The sequence below is a fragment of the Aulonocara sp. 'chitande type north' Nkhata Bay genome, linkage group LG16 (assembly GCF_057382095.1).
Source record: "Aulonocara sp. 'chitande type north' Nkhata Bay isolate Kocher_YH1m ecotype deep benthic linkage group LG16, A_spYH_male_GT1.1, whole genome shotgun sequence".
NCBI lineage: Eukaryota > Metazoa > Chordata > Actinopteri > Cichliformes > Cichlidae > Aulonocara > Aulonocara sp. 'chitande type north' Nkhata Bay.
Window position 1 is genome coordinate 19,654,530 of NC_141359.1, and position 27,018 is coordinate 19,681,547.

The 27,018-nt window shown below is 41.8% G+C and overlaps 1 protein-coding gene across 1 annotated transcript; it reads left to right on the top strand.

The window, feature by feature from the left end:
* The first annotated feature begins 2,982 nt into the window (after positions 1-2,982).
* jam2b (junctional adhesion molecule 2b) lies at positions 2,983-15,668 on the top strand. The gene is made up of 10 exons (XM_086266554.1): positions 2,983-3,086; positions 8,496-8,561; positions 8,978-9,088; positions 9,238-9,387; positions 12,411-12,592; positions 12,719-12,827; positions 12,918-13,025; positions 14,630-14,648; positions 14,741-14,780; positions 14,926-15,668. Exons 1-10 carry the CDS (start codon positions 3,044-3,046, stop codon positions 14,962-14,964), a joined length of 867 nt encoding a protein of 288 aa, XP_086122680.1. The 5' UTR covers positions 2,983-3,043; the 3' UTR covers positions 14,965-15,668.
* Positions 15,669-27,018: the final 11,350 nt, after the last annotated feature.

Below are 27,018 nucleotides of genomic sequence, written 5' to 3' on the forward strand. Positions count from 1 at the left end.
TGTGATGAGAGCAAGGGTGAGCACAGCGACAGTCCTGATCTCATAGTGTGGCTCAAGGTTGTTGGTTTGAGTGATATCAACAAAACAGAGCTGGGATCTCTGATAACTTTGGCAGCTCCCAGTTTGGGTTCAGGAGACAGACAACCACTCTACTTTTAAGAATATGTTTAAAACTTTGCTTTTTAATAAAACTTACAGTTATAGCTGGATCAGGTTTCATGCATCTCTTGGTTATGCTCTTACAAAGAACAAATCAGGTTTTTGTTGTAGTAAAGTGTGAGGTGGACAGCTGCTCCGCTGGCTGTTATCAAAGGTCACCGTGCATTTGAAAGTCACCCGTCCTCTGAGATTCACTATCTGACTGACTTTGTTTCTGTATGTTTGTGTAAAGTGAGCAGTGGTTGCTTAGATGTGCTGCTATGCATGTGCATGTGTGTGTTACATGACATCAGTGTGTCCCGCTCCGAGCAGAGCAGCTGGGACTGTCGATTGTGAACAGGTGTTGCAGCTGAGATTTAGGGAGTTAGTGTTTCACTGTTTCTCTTTGTGTGTACTTACGCACACGTGTCTGGATGTATGTCCCCCGTGTGTGTCTTTGTGTGTGCGTATGGCCACAAATGTAAGCATGTGTGCACATTAACCAGAATGAGTGACAATGTGCTGTTGTGTGGGCGCTGGTGGTGAGAAACCTAATAGCCAGAGACACAGTAGCTCAGCAGCAGCTGCCACTTCTCTCCGACTTAGGCTCATCACTGCAGACATATGGAAAACTCCAACCTCTGTGATTTCCATTCTTTATATGCAGGCAAAGGGTTACATGTTCCCAAGAAATACTTAAAATAAGTAGAAACACAAAGGCATCAAATACATTTATTTGTACTATATAAAAGCCTTTCATGAACAGAGCCCTTTACAGTACAGTTACCTCTACAACTGCAATTCTGGAGTTGCTGCATGGTTTGGGACTCCGGTGGACCACAGTGAGAGCCATTATTCATGACTGGAGAAAACTTGGAACAGTGGTGAACCTTCCCAGGAGTGGCCAACCTACCAAAATTACTCCAAGAGCGCACTTTCAACTCATCTAGGAGGCCACAAAAGAACCCAGAACAACATCTAAAAGAACTGCAGGCCTCACTTGTCTCATCCATGGGAGATTTCTGCTGAGTAAAAAACTCCACAAAGTCTCGACTCACATTTGCCAGAAAACATCCTGATGATTTGACTTTTGGGAAAATATTCTGTGGACTGATGAGACAAAATTAAACTTTTAGCAAGGTTTGAGTCCCGTCACATCTGGTGTAAAACTAACACAGAATATCATAAAAGAACATCATACCAGCAGTCAAAGATGGTGGTGGTAGTTTGATGGTCTGGGGCTGCTTTGCTGCTTCAGGATGAAACCATGAATTCTGCTCTCTTCCAGAAAATACTGAAGGAGAATGTCCAACCATTAGTTTGGGTCCCTTGGCTTATAAATGGTCCATGTTTTCACTCCTGCTCTTACTCATATTTGTGTAAAGGATAAATAACATATAAAAATAATTTACACGATGAATGTACATCCAGTAATTTTTAGCTTTCGTTCAGTCGTTTGTCTCTACCAAGCAACAACCTTAAGTGCTAGAAACTGAAGCCAAAGTTGACGTGTCAGGCCCACTTGAAGCTGGCTCCTAAAGTTTTAGTATCTATAGCTACTTTCTCCTTTTCATAACAACTTTATTTTGGGAAAATGTTTTTTCTATAATTCGTCCACTTTGATACTAGAGTTTTGGTGTGGCTGCTTTGACTGTCCAGACCAGGCAGCTGTCAGCAGGTTTCACCTCTGCAGTCACTAAACTGTTGCTATTGGAACCTTTCAACCCCCTGAGGTCTAAGTCATCATTAGTGACTAACCCTATATTAGTCAGCGAAAGGCAAAACAAACATGTAAATATTATTTTGATGTTTCTTTGTTGCCTGACTGGGAAAAAACGATTCAGCTTGCTAGCCAGCATTAGTGGATAAATTAGCAGTCAACCCTCTCAATCAAATTCACCCACTCACATATGGTGTCAAAATACTGTGATGGCAGCAGGTAAAACTAAAGGCCATTATACACTGAACACGTTGTGAAAAATCAACATGAAATTCTCAATTTTACAGATCGGAACTTGCCGTGTGAGTTATATACACACCTAACACAAGAAACTCAACATGTTCTTAAACAAGAAAAGGAGGAAATGGGGATTCTGATTTCATCCCATTTTCACGAGACAGCAGCAACTGGGAGATCTCCATAGTTTGATCCAGCAGTTGAAGCTGGATCACGGCCGCTTTCGTATATGTTTCAGTGTGCCAGTTTGAACTCTTGGGAGCACATCTGTGGAGGCAGGTAAATCCTTTCAGAGAGCCTATGAGCGCACTTGTTGTTCCGACACAAGAAACTGGAAAAATCTCAGTAGGTTACAAAAATAAATGCCAGTGAAATGACATGGTCAGTTGAACTGCTGCATTAAGAATACGTGAGTCCGAAAAATATTTTGACTCACGAAATATTCACAGGGATTTTAAAACCCTTTAGGCTGAGGCTTCAAAGTGTGAAGAACAATCTATTTCCATCTTTTATATACAGTCTGTGGTCTCTAGAGACTACAAAAATGATGTGATGTACAAAAAATTCCAAAGAGCTTAGTGACAATGTAGTTAATAAAATGTGTTTCATGTAACGAATCCTCAAACGCTTTTGTGTTTAATGGCTGAAGAAACCATTCAAAAGCTTCCTTTCTCATTACTACTACATTACTACTCGATACTACTACAGCCGGGCAGGTCCCCCTGTCAGAAAGAAAGGCTCATGTTTCCTCTGAGAGCTTTGTCTGAGAAGAGGGGGTGGTCACCCTGAACTTGTGCACGCGCCCCGTAAGTTGTCCGGGATACGTGAGCGCGCACGTGGCCGTTGCACATGAAACTTGAAGAAGCTGCAGAGAGTTTAGAGTAAAACTCATCTGCTCCACGGACACCGACAGACCTCAGGAAAGAGCTCCGACACCCGAGAAAAGCCATGAAGATGCTGGCGCTGCCTCTGCTCATCACCATTTTGCACAGTGAGCTTTTTATTGTGTTCAAAACTTCAACAATTTCTGTTTTGATACTGAATGAGAGAGTGTGTGCAACTTTTAGAGTCAGCCAATTTTTACGTTGCATTTATACACAGTAACAGTGCAAACATGTATCCATACGCGATGTGAGGTTGAACTACATGTTTTATGCATTTATTTATTTTAATGTCAGACCTTTTTACAGACTTATAAATATGTAATTACGCATTTTCTCCTCTTTCTTTCATTTTATTGCAATATAACAGTTAAGGACCTACTTTATTTTACTAAAGAAAACAACACATACCACCGTCTTACGTGATTATGCAACTCAAGTTTTATCTTATTAAGCTGCAAGAGGCCACCGAAACAAAATGTAATTTTGGGCCAAATTAACAACTTTAGAAACGACTGCATGTAGGCTAAGTGTCAAAACGAGGCTCTGATATTTATTGATTGATTATTAGTGTGTGAGTTGTAGAGCTTGTGCGTGATTTCACAGACAGCGCGGAGGAGGTGCGATGTGTTTGGGGAGTGCAGTGGGGGTAGAGATTGTGCAGGGAGTGGCTGGGCTTCATGTTTACACTGAACCCGCTCTGATGCTGTTTGAACCCGAGATCCACGGGCTGATGAGACGGATCACGTGACCCCCGCGGAGGAGATTGAGATCCCAGAGTTTCAGGGAAGATAGCCCCTGACTGAACCCTTAGTTGTTAATTGGACTGAGATGAAAAAGCAGTAAAGAAAAAATGCATTTGATGCTGCTGTGGGAATCTTAAAGGCCAAAGGCTGTCGTCCAAACAACATGTTTTACGCAGTTAATTGCGTCTTTGACGTGCATGTGTTTTGATTTTTCTTGTATTTACATGTGAGGACCAAAAGTCCTTGTAGAGATGAAACGATTACAATCTGTTTGTTTAGACACACTGCCTTTTAATATACTCTGAAAATATTTTTTTCATTACTGCACAGGAGGTATCATAGGTGGTTTTTCAGTTAGGTTACAATGTCTCCTTAAAACAGCAGAAACCCTAAAACACGTAACTTTTTTTAATAGTAGAAGCGGATTAAGTTTTAGGGTTTTCAAGTGCACATTTGAATAAAATAAAATATGTAGTGTTAAAACACCGTTATTATGCATTCTGTATTAAAGTAAAAGTAAAAGAGTGCAGGGTGTTCAGGATCAGTCAGCAGAGATCCTCACAAGTGTGTTTTACAGATGTCTGTGCATGTGTATGCTATGCCAGCTGAGAAGGGTAAGGTTACTGTCATAAAGAATGGCTTTGTGTGCAACACACACACACACACACACACACACACACACACACACACACACACACACACACACACACACACACACACACACACAGAGTGTGCCACACAAGAAACATGCATCGCTAGTCAGGGGTTAAAGTGGGATTTGGCAGGTGTAGTTTGGGTGTAGCATTGGAAAAAGAATTACTAAGAAATAAGTTACAATATGATGTTTTTTGGGCTCCAATATAATTTTTATTTATTTTTTAAAATCTGTAGAGGTTTTAATCAGCTGACCTGTGCTGCTACATTATTGTTAACTGTTTTTTAAAAACAAGATATAAGCAAAGGCTTCTGATTTTCAGCTGTTGACACAATCCAGCTAATATAAAAGTTAGAATTCAGAGAGCGAGTCTGATCAGAATCATCATGTGAAAAATAAACTGATGTTTGCTACCCTTTATATACATCCTTTTTTTTTTTTTTTTTTTTAGAAGGGGAGAAAGAAAGAGGGAAAGAGAGAAAGCTGAGAAGAGGGACGGGGGAGAAGGGCAAAAGACAAAAACCAACAGAACGGGCAGAGAAAAAAAAAATGCATATATCGATCACCTGGGTCACCTGTTGAGAAAGAAAAAAGAAAGCAAGCAGAAGAGAACAAGAGTAATAGAATAAACAACATCACAATGATATATGGGAATATGACAGTAAATACTAAATGTTAAACATTATTGTGCAGCACATAAGATCAACAGAACACAGTGTGCTTTGAGGTAGGAGCCAAAAAGGGTGTAGTTTGTGGGTGTGATCACCCGTGTGTACACCTGTGAGCATGGACGCGCTTGTTTTTTGTTTTTTAAAAGGTTCCTTCATGTAATAATCTGCTAGAGGGTGTGGGGGGGCCACAGCCCCGTCCTCCAGGGCATGAAGCAGGTGTGGAGGAGATCAAAACTCCAGACATCCAGAGGCCCTCAGAACACAAGAGACCAAGGAAGACCAACAGAGGGGCAGCCGCGCCACTGTCCCAGAAAGAGCTGAGGAGAGTCCCAGATGAGGGCTCACTCAGCAGCCACGGAGCAGAAGCCAGGGGGAGTTGCAGTGACGCGCCCGTGAGCTCCGCCGGCAGCCAGCTGCGCCTGAGTGACCGAGCCCCAGGCCGAGAGGCCGGGGGCACCCCACCTCCGAAGTGGCCCGAGCGAGCCCCAGGCTCCAGGCCCCGATAAGCGGCCGCCAAGGAGTGAGCCGGTGTGTACCTGGACGCCCATCCCCGGACACAAAGAACCACCAACGCACCGATGTCTGAGGGGGTCCACCACTGGCAGGGGAAGTGGTGGTAGGGGGAGATAGGCCTCCAAACCTTGGAGGGCCTGAGATGTCCCCAGAGAGGTGGCGCCTGACACCCAACCTGACATATAGACACAGACATACAGGCACACACAGATACAAACATCCATTCCCACCCTCATGCTCTCATATGCACTTACTCCACACTCAACCAACGTGGAGACAGACATAAAGAGACGTTGTACACACGATCACACTCCCCAAGCGTACTCTACAAACCGGGTCTAGGTGCCCCCGCCTCTGGAGGGGGGAACTGCACCCAGACCCAGGTGGTGTTTCCCTTTTCCCTGCGGTGGGGGGAGGCAGACCGCCCCGACTCCGCAGCAGCAGGAAGGCTCCACACTCCAGACCGCAGTCGGACGGCCAACTCCTCCTCCTCCTAGCCCCCCCGCTCCAGCAGGTCGCAGAGAACGGGGGTGAGAGAAGACTCCAAACCTCCCTCCACCCGCTCATTGTAGTGTTGATGCATGTGTGTTCTAAGGTGCATTTAAAACCCAGGAGGGCATGGAGCTACCTGCCAGAGAGCAGCAGGTAAGCGCATGGTCCCTCCTGCTAGCCCTCAATGTCTACGTGTATTTAAAATTGAGAGGTGGGCAATGATGCCAGGGGTGGGGTGTACACCCTGATGGTACTTTGGACTCCGTGCATCGTGCCCACCCCCAAGATCCTATATGTATGTGTAATGAGAGTGTGAGTAATGTGAATGTCTAAGTTGTGGGATAAAATTGAGGCAGAGGCAGCCAGAAGGGGACAGAGGGGGGGGGTAGCCTCCTCTGCACCCTGGTGACATACCCCTACTCCAAGGCCCTGCATGTGTGGGTGGTTGTGGTGGAGCAGGAAGAGGGAGGCAGCTGGAGATGGGGAGGGAAGGAAGGGAGGGGCAAGTGACCCCTCCCTGGGGCCAGCTCCCCCGCTGACCCCAGTAGGCACCCCCATACTCCGCGACCCGCCAGGGAAAGGGGGCCCAGGCCCATCCAGACCGGGGCCCAGTGCAGCAGCGCCGCTCGGCCCCACAGAGCCCGGGACAGTCCACCCAACCCCACCACAGAGAAAACTGCACCCACCCCACCATCCACTCTTCTTCCAGACTACATAAGACAATAAACACCCAGGCTGAGATCTTCCTCCACCTCTCCTGTATCTCCTACCCTTTATATACATCCTAACATTGCCCACGGACAACACAGCCTGCTGTGCACCAGTAAACGTCACTACAATACTGCAAACGTATCGGTTTAGCCAACACTAAACTTTACCAGACTGCTTGGTATTTTCACGCAAATTTGAATAGCATAGAATTTGTAAGCTTCAATTAGTTTGTCACATGTATAATTCCAAAATCGGGTTTAAAAACTCTAAAATCAATTAGGACATTATATGTAAGATTTAAATTTCAAGTTTCAAGTTAAACCGATTTCACTTGATGACCATTTCCTACCCTTAAAAATCTTCTTGTCCTCTCTTTTCTTACCTCTTTCTCCATCTCTCACATTTACAACTATGCATTTATTAGCAGTTATTTTATGTAAGACTGCACAGAAGTACTTTGTCACACAATGTTTTTACCACATATTTGTCGTATTTTTCGAGCTGTTTGCAAGTTTTATTTGAAATCACCAGCCAAAAAAATGTCACTCAGTTCATGCTCGCTCCTCTTCTGTATCGCTAAATGCTGGACGGAGTGACTGAAACTTTGAACACCGTTAAAAAGAAAAGAAAAGATGCGTTAAAAGCACAAGTGGGCTGTGGGATATCATTATTTTGTTATTACTGAGCATAATCCATACTGTCAGTCTACAGCACATGAAAAATTAACTCATTGGTCAGTAATATGCATTAATCTGTTTATCGGATTTAACTGCTCGTTAACTGAAGGACCGTTCCAGCCCACTTTCTCCCCATCTTTAATCCTCAAGTACAAGCCTGTTATGTAATTCAGTTTTACTACCAGTCTCCTCTCTGCTGCTTTCAAATGTTTATTTTTTTTTTACTTAAAGCACACTTACAGCTGATGATCACGTGACACATTTAAGTTTCACAAAGCAGCTCCGCTTCAGTTTACGTGATGTCAAGGGAGTATCCTGTAACAGCAACCTCTGCGAAGCTTCCAAGTTCTACAATAAAAACTTTATTTCCAGCAAAATTGCTTGCCAATAATATAAAAGTCAGATTTTACAGCCACGTTTGAAGCGTTTATTTATTTTTTAGGTGGCGTGTCACTCTAAATTATTTTCTCTTATCTCTTTCTGAAGGCGTCTGCTTAATGTCGAGGTAAACGTGGGTGTTTGATTGCGTGTGCTGAAGGGACAGATCACTGAAGGCGGTTATCAGGTCGCCTTAAAGCAGCTTGTCAGAGGGCCATCCATCACTTGCATTCCTGCACAGCACCGCTCCTGGCACCACCAGGATGTAGCTCCACACTCAGTGTCTGTTTGTCTCTGTCGGCATGTATTACTATGTTTATGGGCACCAGTTGCAGTTTGAAACTTTTCTTGTGAAGAACATTTTGCGTTGTGAGAACATTCAAGCCCCACAGGTTATTACTGCTGTTCTATACTTTGCGTTAAGGCTTCGACTGGAAAGTCAAATGTGTGTGAGTGCGACTGCTTCCACACAAAAACCAAGCATTAAGCAAACGTCCTGTTTACATATGAGTAAGCTTCTTGTGTCTGATGGTTTACCATGTAGCTCCTTGATCTGAAACTATAAAGATGTTTAACATTTCCATTTATGTGCTCCAGTAAACATTTAAAGATTGTACTCGATGGTCTGAGAGTAAAACTGGTCTTTCACAGGACGCTGATCTTCTCTCTTCTGCAGGTCCTGTCAGTTTATCAGTGACAGTAAGCAGCAGTAAACCCAAAGTGGAGGTTCACGAGCACACTGGTGAGACCGACGCTGCAGTTTTTCACATTCCTGAACATAATTTGTCTGCTATCTTAAAATGGCCACAGTCTTATTGTTTCATCTTAATAAAATATATTTCATATTTAACCTATTGTAATTCCAAATAATAGGAAAACAACAAACTAGATATAAACATATCTAATATCATATTGTCCAATTTCTGTCTTTTTCTCCTCTAAAAAAACACATTCATGTTAACTGAACACTTTCAAATAATTATTCTTTATTGAAAATTGCAACTACCAGAATATATTTCAGAATACATGGATATAAATAAAGAAATACATCATCCGTAGTCATGAGTGTGCATGAGTTGGTAAAAATCAATTAGTTTGAGACATTAAAAAAGGTAACGTAAGGATTAAAGATGAATATTGTTTTACTTTTACTTTTAGACGCTGTGCTGTCCTGTGAGTTCAAGACAGAGAAAGATCAGAACCCTCGAATCGAGTGGAAGAAGAAAGGAAAGGGGGTGACTTTTGTTTACTTTAATCACAAATTCACAGGTGAGTGACGGATCATTACTGCACGCATTTGTTTTTAAACTTAACCTGATTTAATAAAGAAGATTTTGTGTGGCCTTTTTTTTTATGTTTGCTGACACTTTGCTTTGATTGTTTTCTTTGTTCATCATTCTCCGTCTTTTGCACTTTAGGGTCTTACGCTGGACGGGCTAAGATAGAGGGAGCGACGCTGACGATACACTCCGTCACTCAGAAAGATTCAGGGGAGTACCGCTGTGAGGTGACAGCCAGCGAGGATCACGTCAACCTCGGAGAGGCCACTGTGACACTTAATGTTCTTGGTATGAATATATTACGAACGTACATAAGGATAGGGATAGGACAGATCTGTGTAAGAGGTGAACACTAAACTATTTCAGGGTGCAAGTCAATGGCACTTAACTCCTGTGATGTGACATGTGAAACAATAACGTACATGTTGGTGGAACCAGGAGGATTCACAGCAAATCTTTTAAATGTGATTGTATTGCACAAATAACTGCAAACAATTCACACAAGCCTCCCTCACCTGAATTGTGAGATTAGGGTGAGGACAGTCGTTAAAGGTGCAATATGTGGAGTAATTTACGATAGAAGCAGTTTCTTGATAGCATGGAGCAGCCACTCTGAATCCGCTCTGCTATGGATAGGAAATTATAACTGTTACCTCAGTGCCCAATCCGTTTATGTTGGACTGCTGTACAGGGTGCTACTCTGAGTAACTACCCCATCTCAGGCTATAGCCATATTACATTAACCTTTGGACCACCATGACTTTATTAGCATGCTAACTTTAGTAGAACTCTCCATTATGCTTGGCACATGGGTTGTTTTGCACAGACAGTGAAATCACCACAGGTCTGTACTGTTTACATCAGGTGTCTCCACTCAGGCAAAACCTCCACATCGGCGCTCGTATATGTGGAAAAGAAGTCAAAACTGAAAGCAGAAGGTGTGTCATCCTTCAATTACATCACAGTGAGGCGACAAATGTTGTGCAAATTCAAATGTCGTGTTCATTTAACAACAGATACATCATAATTTTCTCCATTAAGGTAAAAAAAATGATATAGAACAAAGATTTTCTCCATTTCTGTCAAATGTTGATGTCCAAGATACATGGTAATGGTTGCTAGGTGACAGGAGCAGAGCATCCAGTTTAACAGCTAAGAACTTCTGTGCGTCTCTGTCTTTACGTCCTTTTGAGGATGCGATCCCTGAATTTGGACACATCCAATGAAATCCCTGAGACCTTTTCTGCCACTTTTGTTGTACGGTGCTGTTCACCACACCGAAAATGGTGAGCGCAAACGAGCTGTTACACAATATCCGAGCGGCTTGGTAGTGCATAGGTGTTAAAAATGACAATCTATTAATAAATCAGGTTGATTTTTTGTGTTTCAACATTTTTAAAACTTAAATGTGTAAAAGTGCTAGCCAGATGAAATCAAATCAGCCACCCTGCTGCTATGAATGTTAGGCCAGCCACCCACTAGCCATCAGTGAAGTGTGGTATTATATGATGTGGGATGTTAGGTTATCTCACTTCAGATCAAGATGAACTTTGTGATGTCGAAGACATTTTGACATTTCATTCAAAGAGAAAATAGAGTTATTTTGTATCTTTTGGAAATAGGTAAAAATGGTTTCTTTGACACATCCTCAGCTTGAAATGAGAAAAAATGGGAAAAGTAACATTAGATTCATAACTTGTATAATGTATAATAATATATATATTCTTTATTTTCATTGTGATTTTAATCAAGACACATATGGTACTTTTAAAGGAAACACAATGTTGTGTTCTTCCCTGTGCGGTACATGTGAATATACTCTGCACTGAACGTTTGAACTCAAGGCTGTCAGGCAAAAGTCTACATTGCCTCACTCAGCTTTCAGAAATTATAAATAAATTGACTATTTTGTGCATTCCTGCTCGAAGAGATATGGTTGTTTCTCTGAGGTTCGAGGATAACGACTCAGTAGTTTATGCATTCCTGCCATAGCACAAAGATCCAAGCTTCTAGTTTCCACGTGAAGGTCCAGCACGCACATAGAAATACCTCTGGATGCCCTTTGATATTGTTCCCATTTTATTTACATTTCCAAAGAGAATTTAGATTTTGGGGGTTTTGCAGTTTGCAGCATGAAGTAATGAGTTTACAGAGTATGTGAGATATATTTGGCAAACCACAGAAATTGTGCAAATAACAACTTCTTATAAACTTTATAATCTCTTCCATTAGGATATGTTGCAACAGGCAGACTGTTTTGTGCCAGTGTAGTTTAATTTTCTTTAAGATTATTCACCAACTTATTGAAAAAAAGCCTCATTATTATTAAATCTAAATGTCATTTGAGGTGATTACATATATACTTTCACAAAAATAACATGGTTGCAAAACAAGAGTTTCACGGATAAATTCTGTTGGCACTCTTAATACAAGTCGTGAAGTCACACGTGTCATCATATTGTGGTAAAACTACACACAGTTTCTTTTACATTGTTAGATTTCAATGTAGGTCGATGCTCACATGTTGGTCATTTGTGGACATCCGGTGTGGGACGGAGAGATTTCGCAGGTCTTTCCTCCCCACTGCTGTCAGACTCCACAACAAAGACTTTAACTGAACAAACACACACATCCACACATGTGCAATAACACTAAGTGCAATAATCTTTTCTGGCATCGTTGTATTTTTACTCAGTTGTATATAGCATTCGTATTCTATTTTTATCTTATTGTATATTTTTATTCTATTTTATTCTACTGTATATAGTATATTATTTTATTCTATTCTGTACAGTTGTGTACTATATTTATTCTTATTGTATTCTAATTTTTGCGTCATAACTTTTGCACTGTCCACTTCCTGCTGTGACAAAACAAATTTCCCACGTGTGGGACTAATAAAGGTTATCTTATCTTATCTTATCTTATCTTAAAAGAATGATCGCACAAATGTTTTTTGTTGGTGGAGTTCCTGGTTGGCAGCCTCCCAGCTGGCACATGTGAAAGCCTCACTTTGACTGATATCTCTGGAGTGATGTATGGGAAACATGTTTGGCTGAATAGACACTTGGTTGGTGGCTGCAGGAAATGCACTTCCAGATCAATACATCAATCTGACATAATTTATAACAAAAGGAATCATCAGACCTCTCTAGTTTTGCCTAAAAAAGTCTATTAAGTGATATTACACTATGCAGATGTTAACATTTTAAGCATTTGTAGGGAGACTTTCGTGTTGTCTTACAAATTGAAAACATAATATATTTTAAAAATATATAGTTTTACCTTTCTCTGTCTTTCCCCCCTCTCAGTGCCGCCTCATGTCCCTTCCTGCAACGTGCCAAGCTCTGTGTTTGTAGGGTCAGGCCTGGAGCTTCTCTGTAAGGACAAACTGAGTGTGCCTCCCGCTACCTACCGCTGGTACAAAGACAACAAGGCACTAACAGCCACGGGAGAGACTCCTTACAGCATTGACACAAACAAGGGCACACTGGTGAGTGCTACCTAAAGTTTTCAAATACAATATAATATAATGTACAGAATGTTATACAAGGGTCCAAAAACACAACTGTTATTCCTTTCGTGTACCCTGCCGCCTGCCTCTGTTTGTCTGGAGCAGAAGTTTAAAAGTGTGTCCAAGGTGGATGCAGGGATGTATCGCTGTGAGTCCTCCAACAGTGTGGGGGCGCCCAAGAGCTGTGTGGCCCAACAACTCAAAGTTATTGACTGTAAGTATTTTAAGAAAGTACTCACTGGAGATTATGCATCACGCTCTGGAGACCAAATATTAAAAAAAAATCTGATTCTGCTGCTTCCAGATCCTTTGAATATGACGATTTTAATAGCAGGTGCTGCAGGTTTGGCAGCGTTCATGCTTTTCTGCTGCATCTGTGTGTGTGTCTGCCGACACCGAGGCTGCTGCAAAAGTAAGTAGTGCAGTGCTGCCACAAATGTGTTCAATTCAATTCAATTTTATTTATACAGCGCCAAATCACAACAACAGTCGCCTCAAGAGCTTTATATTGTAAGGTAGATCCTACAATAATACATGCAGAGAAAAACCCAACAATCCTATGAGCCCCTATGAGCAAGCACTTTGGCGACAGTGGGAAGGAAAAACTCCCTTTTAACAGGAAGAAACCTCCGGCAGAACCAGGCTCAGCGAGGGGCGGGGCCATCTGCTGTGACCGGTTGGGGTGAGAGAAGGAAAACAGGATAAAAGAGCGCGTTTAGGCGTGTGAGAAAAACACTCGAGTGCGTCCTGTCATGTAATAATTCTGCATTATTCGCGTAATATGCCAACGATTTGTCACGTCCCGAGGCGTTCCATGGGAATGTGAAAGGTGACCGTCTGCGTTCCTATGCTACGCACCGGATTGTGCATGAAATCGAATGATACTCCCGCTGTAACACACAACCCAGCTGTGTATTCCAGCCCTAACCCTAACCTTAATCCTAACGTTAACCACCACCTTAATCATATTATATAGTGTTTTCCAAAGCGATTTAAGTAAAATAAACGTACATGTGTAGATTCATTCCAAACGGTTCTCGAACTCGTAATATAGGGATGTGTTGGGTGACCAAAAGCGTAATATACCGATGATTTGTCACCTAGCGTAAAATGTTACGCTTTGGGAGTGAGAACGTGTTGTTTTTTCACACCTTCACTTATATTTAGTCCATCCATTTGGACTTGTTTCTCAGAGTGCATGTCAATTTATTGATCTGCACCTAAGCAACCAGATGAGTGAGCAGCTATTTTTTTAGGCTGTCAGCAATGGATTCAGCCTTTTATTTAAAAAAAAATAAATACCAGATTAGATGAATTTCGTCTATGGCCGTGGAACAGGATTGAGTTGACAAATGCAAAGTTTAATTGTAAACAAAATTAGAATGAGAACAATCACGTGTATGTGTTTCTGAACACGGTACTTTATCAAATATCCAAGAGCTATTTGGGTGGAAGAGGTCCTCTTTGCCAGTCTTTCATATTAAAATGAATAGTTTTTGCAGAAAGTATTTGGTTATTCTTCTGATCAGGTTGTAATTCTAATGCTCATGCTAATGTTTTGAAAACAACAATAAGGTGAGAAGCACAGAGAAAACAACTCTGATATATGTAGTAACATAGTGTCACCATTTAAAAATGCTCTCGTGAAAGAATCCTTCCTGCATTTAAAGCCTTACCTAAAAAAAACCCTTTCAATTGTTTGGATTTTACTGCTTTCAGATTTACTGTTTTACTGCTCTTCTTATCACTGTTTCTTGCAAGCAGTTGTTTTCACCAATAAACTCTCTTTGCACAACCGGACTTAGCACCAAATAACAGAAAGACACATTTGGTGACTAAATGAAGGGTTTGGTAGAGACCCAACAGAACTAATAAGAAAAACTTCAGTTAAACATAAAAATGACTACTTGAGTAAATCTCTGTATTTTCGAGTTCTCCCAGAATTGAGGTATTGTGACCACAACTGACAAATTTTCATGTATTGACTAATTTTTTCTTTGTTTTTTATTCGAACAGAGAGCAAGAAAACAAAAAGGTGAGAGTTTCTTCTTCCGCCCTGCATGTTGCCCTTATTGTTATTCCAAAATAATAAGTGTTGACTAAACTGCCCTCCCCCTTGCCTTTCAGCACCAAGTCCTACAACCCTCCTCCTCCTCCCACCCGCAATGTGAGTGATCAAAGGCCTCGTTATCAAATCAGGGCTTGTTTTGCATGCATTCATTTGGAATGCAACTGTTGATAAGCTTCCGATAACACCAGGCACAAGCTAATGAAAGGAAATGTGTCACTGTATGTCTCTCTGCTCCCTACAGCTCAAGCACTACAAACAAACTCAGTCCTTCATGATCTGAGGGCGAAGCCTTCTTCCTCTTTGACATCAAACCATCCAAAAAACCAAAGTAACTGCAGTTACTGCTCAAAACACCGGGAGGTTGATCGACTGTCGCCTGCTCGATGCCGTCTGGGATGGAGATGAAGATCGAGGCCTCTTGAAACGTCAAGCAAAAGCAAAGACGTGAAATACTTAGCAACAGGTTTGCTGCTTTGTAAATAAAATAACGCACTGACAGTTTAAAGGTAGCTCAAGCACACGTCAAAATGTATGACTTTACCACTTTATCAAATGCTGTGTAACTGTTTTCACGATGTTCTTTGTCTTCAGTGTTTCAAAACACTTCTAAAATCGGTTTTCCACCTTTACTTGGAGAACGTTTTGGCTCTTTAGTCCCACCTACTGGTCAGGAACTAACCACCCACAGTATTACTGCATACACTAAACCATGGATCGAATCCTTCTTCCTGGTTTCACTTAATATTACATATAGAGATACTATTATATATGTCGTTATCTTTCTCTTCGTGTTTTTACATATTTATCTAAACCTATTTGTGAGCCGATCTCTTCTGTATTTTTATATCTTTGGTTGTATTTGCTTAAATTCTGATCATATAAATTGAGTGAGAGATGAACAGGTGTCTGCACACACTGAATGACGTTTTGGAAGCTTTGTAAATGTTTTGTACTCAAATCTTGTGATGACTTTAATCCAATAAAGAAAGGATAAGAAAGCTCTTTGCAATTCAAGCTGGATTATTTACTGTCACAGAGTCAGGCACACACTCAGGGCGGGAAGTACAATATGCTGATTTGTGCTGTGACATTAATGTCGGTATGTGTTCAAAGTATTTGTGCAAATTTCAAAGAACAGAAACAGGATTTACATTTAATCCTCAACATTTTGGGCAAAGCTGCTCTCAAAGCAAACTTTCCAAATGCTTTTTTACTCTGCACTGGAAGTTTTTGAACTACAGCAAAACTCCCACTTTATGTAAGATTGCACAGTATTGTGTCCCCTTGTCCCACATATTGTTAACTTTTGACATTTCTATTGGCGTCTTTTATAAAAACAAATTGTCTGCTGCTCAAAGAGAAATGTTTTTCTAGTACTCAAAAACATTGTAATAGTTCTTGTCATAAAAAAGGAATACGCAAGTGTACAAAGAAAACATCGAAACAAACAAGCTCCATTCAAATTGAATACAGTGTACCTGTCCTTCACATACCACAAATCTTTAAACTGCACTCATAGTGTTTCTTCTTTCATCTCTTCTGCTCCAAAATGAGTGACTATGCTATTCTTTGCCACCCGTTTGGTGTCAAAGAGAGAATCTCATTTGGGAACTGAAATTACTTTTAAAGGTCATTCAAACTACTTAATATACTGTAAAAATAATGTTGAAATAAATAAACTGATTATTACTGCACGCTGTGAACATAAGCAACAACAGAATTAATGTGCTTTCCTCTGCTTACCCACTATGATGTGTGGTTTTAAGGACTTGTGTGATATGATCTCTCATCCCCTCTGTGGGTTTTTGTCTTTCCAGTCAGGCTAATAGGAGCAAAACTTTTAATACTAAAGATGAAAGATTTTATAGGAGTCATCACTTATTTGTAGCAAACAGCTTTTTGAGTGTGCACACATTCCTTACATTCCTCACTTGACCACTAGAGAGCAGTGCAGCACTGGCTGTATCTGTTCATACCACCAGAGACCACAGGCCTGTGGCTACAGGATGCCTTTATCTATTATTTGTCTACGAACAGTAGCTCTATTGTCATTCTCCTTGTGTGCTTTTTGTTCTCCTCATTGTGATGCCCATAAATTAAAACCCTGAAATGCACTTGTTTCCTGCAGCTTTTATTCCATTTTCTTTTCCAGGGGAAGATCTATTATCTCTTAATGCATCTATATTTTTTTTAACATTTGATTCACGTTTTACTCAGATCTTCAAGATCCGTAATGGCTACAGAATGCACAATGTCAGGAACCGGCAGGATCTATTCTCGCACATGGTAATAACCTTTTCTAATGATCACAGTAAGCACATCCTATTGATCTGCTCTCTATGGAAGCTCAGATTATTCTCTGTCTCTCTGGCTGCAAAGGACATTAGGCGAGCTATAAAACGCAAATGTTCTCACAATCTGTCACGTGTGGGGGAAATGTATCCTCAGTGGGAGCCAATTTTGATTTTAGCATAATGACAACACATTTTTGTTTCATTTTTTCAGTAATTAACTGCTCACCATTGGGTGTAGTGTATGCAGATGAGATGCCTTCCACGCTGTAGGCCTATGCATTGTGCAGACACTTTTTATGTCTGTCTGTGTAGTGCACGATGGCCGCTAGCTCTCAGCTTAAAGCAATTATTTCAAAACTCATTAAGGTTATTTTGAATGTTATTTTAAATGCACCAGATTAAGACAGAAATTTCTATTACACATTTAGCCAACAATGGAGCACGGCAAGAAAGGAAGGAAGTGACCCTTCTTAGTTTGTCAACACCTACAAAATGTAAAAAAATCCTATTTTTAGATTTCAAAAACCTTTAACCTTCTGAATCTATCTGGTTTTTGAACAACGTGCGCTTTATGTAAACTGAGCATTGCAAGTTTAAATAGTGATGTAATTTGTTCGTTCTTGATCCAGTCCTGCAAAGTAAGAGACTGTAGATGTTTTGCATTCACAGATTGGCTTTAGAAATACATGAATGTTTGAGCAGCAAAATGGATTTAAAGTGTCAAAAGTGAAAATACTCAACATGCAGAATGGCACCATTCAGAGTGTCACATCAATTTGTGAATTGTTATAAATGATGTGTTAAAATGCTGAATTTTAATGTAGCTCGTAGAGATGAAGCCAGCTGAGACCATTTTCTGAGCACTTGGATTTCTAAAGGCTCTCCATGCCCGTGGTCCAATCCAACTCCAGTTTTTTTTTTTATCACTTAATTAGACATACAGGGAGTGCAGAATTATTAGGCAAGTTGTATTTTTGAGGAATAATTTTATTATTGAACAACAACCATGTTCTCAATGAACCCAAAAAACTCATTAATATCAAAGCTGAATGTTTTTGGAAGTAGTTTTTAGTTTGTTTTTAGTTTTAGCTATTTTAGGGGGATATCTGTGTGTGCAGGTGACTATTACTATGCATAATTATTAGGCAACTTAACAAAAAACAAATATATACCCATTTCAATTATTTATTTTTACCAGTGACACCAATATAACATCTCCACATTCACAAATATACATTTCTGACATTCAAAAACAAAACAAAAACAAATCAGTGACCAATATAGCCACCTTTCTTTGCAAGGACACTCAAAAGCCTGCCATCCATGGATTCTGTCAGTGTTTTGATCTGTTCACCATCAACATTGCGTGCAGCAGCAACCACAGCCTCCCAGACACTGTTCAGAGAGGTGTACTGTTTTCCCTCCTTGTAAATCTCACATTTGATGATGGACCACAGGTTCTCAATGGGGTTCAGATCAGGTGAACAAGGAGGCCATGTCATTAGTTTTTCTTCTTTTATACCCTTTCTTGCCAGCCACGCTGTGGAGTACTTGGACGCGTGTGATGGAGCATTGTCCTGCATGAAAATCATGTTTTTCTTGAAGGATGCAGACTTCTTCCTGTACCACTGCTTGAAGAAGGTGTCTTCCAGAAACTGGCAGTAGGACTGGGAGTTGAGCTTGACTCCATCCTCAACCCGAAAAGGCCCCACAAGCTCATCTTTGATGATACCAGCCCAAACCAGTACTCCACCTCCACCTTGCTGGCGTCTGAGTCGGACTGGAGCTCTCTACCCTTTACCAATCCAGCCACGGGCCCAACCATCTGGCCCATCAAGACTCACTCTCATTTCATCAGTCCATAAAACCTTAGAAAAACCAGTCTTGAGATATTTCTTGGCCCAGTCTTGACGTTTCAGCTTGTGTGTCTTGTTCAGTGGTGGTCGTCTTTCAGCCTTTCTTACCTTGGCCATGTCTCTGAGTATTGCACACCTTGTGCTTTTGGGCACTCCAGTGATGTTGCAGCTCTGAAATATGGCCAAACTGGTGGCAAGTGGCATCTTGGCAGCTGCACGCTTGACTTTTCTCAGTTCATGGGCAGTTATTTTGCTCCTTGGTTTTTCCACACGCTTCTTGCGACCCTGTTGACTATTTTGAATGAAACGCTTGATTGTTCGATGATCACGCTTCAGAAGCTTTGCAATTTTGAGACTGCTGCATCCCTCTGCAAGATATCTCACTATTTTTGACTTTTCTGAGCCTGTCAAATCCTTCTTTTGACCCATTTTTCCAAAGGAAAGGACGTTGCCTAATAATTATGCACACCTGATATAGGGTGTTGATGTCATTAGACCACACCCCTTCTCATTACAGAGATGCGCATCACCTAATATGCTTAATTGGTAGTAGGCTTTCGGATGATGTGGACAAAATACTCATTTGCCTAATAATTCTGCACTCCCTGTATTTACAGGACTGTGCAGATGCACTCTCGTTTACTCTCCTGCGGCTATGCTTCATCAGCTCCAGTAGTGTATAGAGTTTAGGGATTTCCAGTGGAGCTTCGCATATATCCAACCTAAGTCATTATTGTTTTCTCTGTGTGACTTGTTCCTAGTTTAGTTATCTGTATTTCTAGTTCTTGGTCTTGTCTCTGTGTGTCCTCCCCATCATCTCCTGTGTTATGCCTTCCTGTAAAGTCTGTCTCGTCTCCTGGTGTAGCTGCATGCCCCTTGCTCTCTCTTTCCTGTTTTCCCTGGGTTTTGTCTGTCTGCATCCCGGTGTGTTTCTCCTACTTCCTGTTTTAATTTGACAGTCTCTTGTCTTGTGTGTTCCATGTTCAGCTGTGCTTCCCCTGTCTCATTAGTTAGATTATGTTCAGCTGTGTTTCCTCGTTTGCCCTTTTGTGTATGTGCGCATCACCATTTGTCCTTTGTCGCGATCTCCCTCATTCCACGCTGTGTGTTCTGCCTGCTTGTTTAGTTCCTGTTCAGTCCAGTTTGGTTTTTGTATAACTGTAGTCCAGCATAAAGCTGCATTTCAAGTTTAGTTTTGTCCACCAGTCTGCATTTTGGGTCCTCCAATCCTGCCTGCCTCACATAGCTCATAACAATAACTGCACCCATGTGGGTTTGCAGAGCCTAAATCTACAATAAGGTGGCTTTTACATCATATTTGATGTATAAGCTGATTGGATATTTGCAAAGCTACATCTCAGACTTGACAGGCCTCAGTTAGAGTGTTAAATGCTGAAGTTCATGGCAGTACCATTAGAAAAAGACTGAACAAGTAGGACATGTCTGGAAGAGATACCAGGTGAACAAGGCACATCTTAAGTTTGCAAAGTTACATCTGAACAAACCGCACAACTTGTGGCACATATCAAAGTGGAGATGTCTGGCCATAAAGCAAAAAGTCACATTTGTAGAAAGCCAAACACTGCATATCAGCACAAAAATCTCATCGTAGCAACTGCAAAGCATGGTGGTGGAGGAGTGATGGTTTGGTCTTCCTATGCAGCCACTGGTGAACTGTCCAGGCAGGCACTTTGCAGTCTCTGAGTGCAGTCTCACGCACAAAGTATTCTAGAGTAAAATGTGTGGCCATCTATTCAACACATAAAGCTTTGCCTAAAGTGGGTCATGAAACAAACACAGCAGCAAATCAAAACCAGAAAGGCTGGAAAAGAAAAGAATCAAGGTGCTGCAATGACCCACTCAAAGCTCAGACCTGAACTTGACGGAAATAAGAGGTGAGAGGAAACAAATGGTTGCAAACCTCAAGAGCTTGGGGGTTGTATTTGATAGTAATTTCACCTTTGAAAAACAGATTAGCTCAACTGTGCACTGGTCTTTTTTCAAACTGAGGCTTTTCTCTAAGGTGAAGGCTGACTTTGAATGGGCGATTCATGCTTTTATTACATCCCAGCTTGACTATTGTACCTCCTTATATGTTGAAGTTAGTCAGACCTGCCTTGCAAGACTGCAATTGGTCCAGAAAGCTGCAGCTTGTCTTCTGACACAAACTAGAATACATGAAACTACTTCCTTTGTGCTTGCCTCTCTTCATTGGCTTCTTGTTCACTTCAGATTTGATTTGAAAATGTTATTGTTGACTTACAAATCTCTGAACAGACAGGCTCCTGGGTATTTGTCTGACCTCTTGCAGCCTTATGTGTCCTCTAGATCTCTTAGATCGAATGATTTTTAGCTTTTAACCATACCAAGGTTTAGGCTGGTTCACAGAGGTGATCAGGGGCTTAGGGTAGCAGCACCTAAACTGAGGAATAGTCCGCCCCTACACATCAGACAGGCTCCTACTGTCAATCTTTTCAAATCATATCTAAAAACACATTTGTTTTCACTGTTTTTGCTTTTAATACAGTATGAGAGTTATTTGGTATTTGGTACTAGTTATTTTGTATTTCTGTACCACCTGTAGCACTTTGGTCAACATTGATGTTGTAATTAAATGTGCTATATAAATAAAAACGATAACAATAACCACATTGTGAGAGACTAATAAAGTCTCCCAGAATCCTGTAAATATTGAGCAATGTTGGAGCAGAGCATTATGGGTAAGGCGTCAGTGAATACAATTTTGCCTCCAGGCAACAAAGATCGGGGGATGTCCTGGCTTGAGTATTTGAATTCTAAGAAAACAGTAGTCCCCACACAGACATCTACATCAACAATATTTTACATATGCAAGTAACACATGCTCCAACCTGGGCGTACCTTCCAATTAATTTATAGGGAGAAAGAGGTGAAGGAGCACTCTTTACATATTTATTGCCGCTGAGAACATATATCTGTCACTGGAGCTAAACGAATATGATAAGAAAACACACAGACCAACAGGTGTGTTTCGTCTTCCTTGGAGGATATTAAAATGACTTTGTGGAGACTCACGCAAATGAAAAGCAAATATTTACCATAAGACTTGGTCTTTATGCACCATATAGTCAGACCTGTTTGTCTTCATAAAATTAAAAATACAAGTACACACACACACACACAGTTCCTTGTAATATCCAGTTCCTGCTCAACTGCTTGCTGTGGTCATTTTTTGCAATTTCCTTTGAACATCCTAACAGGCCTCCTTTATGGATGCTCACTCTGGATTACAGCTCAAGGGGGCTGTTACATCACTTTTGTGAATGTGTGCGTATCTGTCCAATAGCGACAGTGGGGGGTGGAGGGGAGTGAGAAAATAAGTGAGACGGCACAGTTGAGTGCGAGTGGGCGGTATCTGTCAAATAAATTCTGTGTCACGATTGCTGCTTTCTTAGATGTTAAATCCTCGAGCCAGGACATCCTCTGACCTGTGCTGCTGCCTGGAGCTGAAATTGCCTTCACTGGGGCCTTACCCATAATGCTCTGTGCAAGATAAGACCTCCCTCCCCCCACCCCAAAAAAAGCACCTGCTTTTTATGAGCAGGTGGCACGACGTTCACAGCACGTGGCGCACCATTCTCACAGAGGACTTGACTTTTTCATTGTTCACAAGTCCTGATCTGCTATAAGAATCTGCTTCTGCGAGCTGTGTTTCTTTGTGTGTGATGATCATTTTGCAGCACATTTACAGTTGCCATAGCCTTCCACCATTAGCAGCTATTGGCTTATGCAAAGCTTACATCATACGCGCATTAATTCATTCGTGCCTCAGGGAAACTGTTGCGACAAAGGGAGCTGGAAAGAAGACCAGTGACACGCGGATTGCCGCAGGAAACTGTCTCTTCCCACTGTGGCAGTAAGAAATAGAAACAGTTAAACATTTAAACCCCAGCAGAAAACGTCCCCCACACTTTCATTAAATCTTCATGCCGTGGTTCTCTCTTACAATGCAAAGAGTCCTGCTGTGTGTTTGTGTGTGAAGCCGAGAGGGAGAGCAGAGGGAAAGTTTGCTATGTGAGCTCTCTCTGTTTCATGTCCATTTGAATTGCGCTGTTATTCAGCGTCGCTCCCTGACAGGACTGTTATGTGCAATTACACAGGATGGAAATGGTTTTGCCACTACACGCACAGACGCACACACATGCATACACACATACACACTTGCACCAGCAATCAGTCAGGACTCTAACTCCCACAACAACATTGTAATTCTTCTTTGAGTTCAAACAGTGGTGTGAGCAGAGAGGAAGAGACAGAGTGATGAAATGTTTTGTTTGCGTATGTACATTTATGTGTTTTCTTTGTAAACTTTGTTTTGTTGTTTTTTGTTGCCTTGAGGCAAAGCAGACATAGCTATATGTTTTTATGTTTTATATGTTAAGCACGTGGAGTTTAAATAAAATTGCTATTGCCATTTGAAGAAGCCAAACTGTGTCACATCTGGGGTGGTGCAAAGCTTACAGCAGGGTTCAAATCCACCTCAAATCCAGTTTGCATGTTCTCCTTGTGCCTGCGTGGGTTCCCTCTTGGCACATACCTTTAAAGAAATGAAGGTGTTCAGGCTTTATGGGCCTTATTAGTGCAATCAGCAGTGCAATAAACAATCAGCCCTGATGCCACCTTTCTATGTGTAGGAAATATGTCAGCCTTATATAATGTGTCGACACCTGCAAGAAAGTCCCTGTGTAGGCGCGCTGGCTTCCTCTCACAGTCTAAAGACATGCTCGGGAGGTTAACTGGTGATTCTAAGCTGGCCGTAGTTGTGAGCATGAACCGTGTGCTTCGGTGTGCGTGCTAGTCGTGCAGTAGACTGGTTAACTGTTTAGGGTGTACCTTGCATCTCATCCTACAAGAGCTGTGATACACTCCAGCCTTCCTCTGACATCCTAAATCGGATAAGAAAAGCAATGGGTTGCTCATCCATCAATCTTCTTCAGCTTATCCGGGGCCGGGTCGCGGGGGCACCAGCCTAAGCAGAGAAGCCCAGACCTCCCTCTCCCCAGCCACCTCCTCCAGCTTGTCCGGGGGAACACCAAGGCGTTCCCAGGCCAGCCAAGAGATATAATCTCTCCAGCATGTCCTGGATCTGTCCCGGGGCCTCCTCCCAGTGGGACATGCCCGGAACATCCAGGAGGCACCCAGGAGGCATCCTTGTCAGATGCCCGAACCACCTCAACTGACTTCTTTCGATGTGGAGGAGCAGCGGCTACTCTGAGCCCCTCCCGGATGGCTGAAATTCTCACCCTATCTCTAAGGGAGAGGCCTACCAGGGGGCAAAAGCTTCCGGACAACATAGCCGGTGGGATTCCTGGGACACAAACCCCTCTACCACAATAAATTAGCGATTCATGGAGGGGTAAAATTCATCCTTTAATTAATAAAAATTTTTCTGCTCTGTTCTGTTTTTTAAAACCCAGCTTGAACAATTTAAAGAAAACTGAAGACACTACTGATTATGTCTGATTATTATCGTCATTATTGATTCAATTACAACGTTGTTGACAGGAGGCCAAGCTAGAGGTGACAGAGTTGAAGATGCTCAGATTTTCAGTGGGTGTGACCAGAATGGACAAATGAGTATATCAGAGCGACGGCTCGGGTTGAGCAGTTTGGAGGTAAAGTTAGAGGAGAGGTAGTGGATATACTGGACAAAGGAAGTTGAATATGGAGCTACCAGGCGGGAGTAAAACGGGAAGACCTCAGAGAAGATTCATGGATATAGTGAGGGAGGGTTGGTGTGAGAGAGGAGGATGTTAGGTATACATAGAGATGCTGGCAGATAATCGACTGAGGTGAGATGAGAAAAGAAGAAGGAGAAGATGGAGAAGACGGGTGTTAGTGTTGAGATGTTTGGCATAAATGATGTTCTGCCTGATAAAGAAATGAGGTTCGCTGTGATGTGTTCAAGTGTAAAGTGAGGGAAAGGTTGGGAGCTCATTTGTGAATTTTCTGGCCTCCAGAAAAAAAACAAAAAATCCCACTAGCTTCTTATTATTCTTTTCAGTGATATTCAGGTGGCTGACTTGATTTTCTGCTTTAGCTTGTTTACAATTTTACTTGCTGATCTGTGGCTGCAGAGGTTTGTGCTGATTTCGTTTCTAGACCTGCAGGGTTTCAGTACATTAATTTACTCCAAACTAGCCGTGTGCAGTTGTCGTGCCGGCGATATGAAATGTTTACGAGGAGAACGTGATGTAGAAAGCAAACATGTTGCGCAAACAGTGAAATCCCCGAGTGTGATGTTCAAGCAAAGTGTGAGCCCCGCAGGCTAATGTAGCGCGCATAAACAGTCCTGGGTGCAAAGGTAAAACAGCAAAAACTGTTCATTTCAGTCTTGCTGATACGCTGTGTGCATTTTTTCTGTTTTGGCATTCATCAATACTGCATATGGTGAGCTATATATGGTGCAATGGGCTTGTTAAAAGAGGATTCTGCTGCACTAGCCTACTCCTGACCTGAGTCATTCAAATTTAATGATTTAATCAAATAAAGTCAAATACTCTCTTGGATTGTCCACCTCATGATTTGCATCCTATCTGACCTTTATGTTGTAAAGTAAGAAATATGAGCTTAGTATTTTTTTTTCAGTCTCTGTTGATCACTTCAATGCGGAGAGAAAGAACATCCAGGTCACAGCTGTTTGTGGCTTTCTTGTGTGAACTTTCACTTCATTTACCTATAAATTTATATAGGTTTAGTGTTAATACTGTAATTACATGCCATGTGAATGCTCTCTACAGACAGCATTGACACAGTTTCTGTACAGTGAAATTAGTGCAGAGCTGCAGGTTTTACAACTAACCCTTATCACCCTTTGTTTAATGGTAATGTGAAATCCTTTATTAAGGTAAAGTAACTCTTATCTCTTTGCTGCAGTGTTGCCTCAAACGTGGACCAGGTCCTAATTAGCTGATTATAGTTTCAGCACTAAAATCACGAGTCTCGTGAGTTATGATTTATTTCAATATTTACACCGGGAGGTGTGCAGTCTCGTCAGATGTCTGTATAGCTTCTCACTGCCCATCAGTACCTATGATCCTGTGCTGCAGTGTGCTATTTGATAAGGCTGCTTAGCATTCAAGAGGAATCCTCAGCACTCAAGTACTCTCAGTATTATGCTTTTAACTCATTCCCCCCTGAGGAGCAGTGGGATCGAGAGAGAGGAGGGAGTGGAAAGAGAGGCAGAAGAGTGAGATTTCACAGGACAAAAGCGCCGTTATTGAATTCTTGTCATGATTCTTTGTATAATAGCCTCCACTATCCAGCCCCCAAGATGCATTTAAAGGCTTCCACAATCCCACTCCCATCGGCCGGCGCTGGCTGGATGAGCCTTGCTGTGCACAAGCCCTTGCACTGTCCCGCCACTTGCTGGATGTCGCTGAATGCCTCTATATTGGATTAGACTTTCTGTCCCTTGAGCAGAGCTTAGAAAACAACCCAGTGCAACCCATCAGTATGTGAAAACACAAACGATGATCATTTTGTACGTGGTCTTCATACTAACGACCAGAGAAAGCGGTACCCCGTTAGGAAGGGAGGAAAAGTGTACCTGAGCCTTCACTGCATGCTGATTGTCTGGCCGTGGGAGCTATGATGAGGCCTGATTGCTGTGTGATTTGAGCATCCTCAGACCAACAGCTCATCAATATCCCTTGCAGTAACACGCTGCACTGCAGCAGGACGCGGGCATCGGCGAGATGAATATTTATCAAAGCCATGAAAAGACGAAAAACAAATATTTGCTGCAGAGAACAGACAGAGGCCAAAATTCCCCTCATCAAAAATGACCCTTTAATAATGTGGTTTCTACAAGTTGTTGGTGAATTAAAGGATGCTTTGGTGAATTAGCTAAAGTCTTGTGTTGTTGTGAATTTAAAATGATAGTCTGCTAATCTGCTGGGATTCATTAACAGCCTCAGACAGCCACCAGGATTGCAGAGTGAAGAGTGAGGGCAGAGCCCAGAAGAAGCAAACACCGAGGAGACAGGCTGATTTTATCCTCACCCTGAGACACAACTTCCCACTCCCCCCACCTCCTTTTTTTCCTTGCTTTGCCCTCCTCTGCCCAGTTAGGATGGGGAAAAAACGCCCGCCTCCCAGCTAATTAAACCCCCGAGTCTCTACAGGAAGAATTTTTGATGCGTA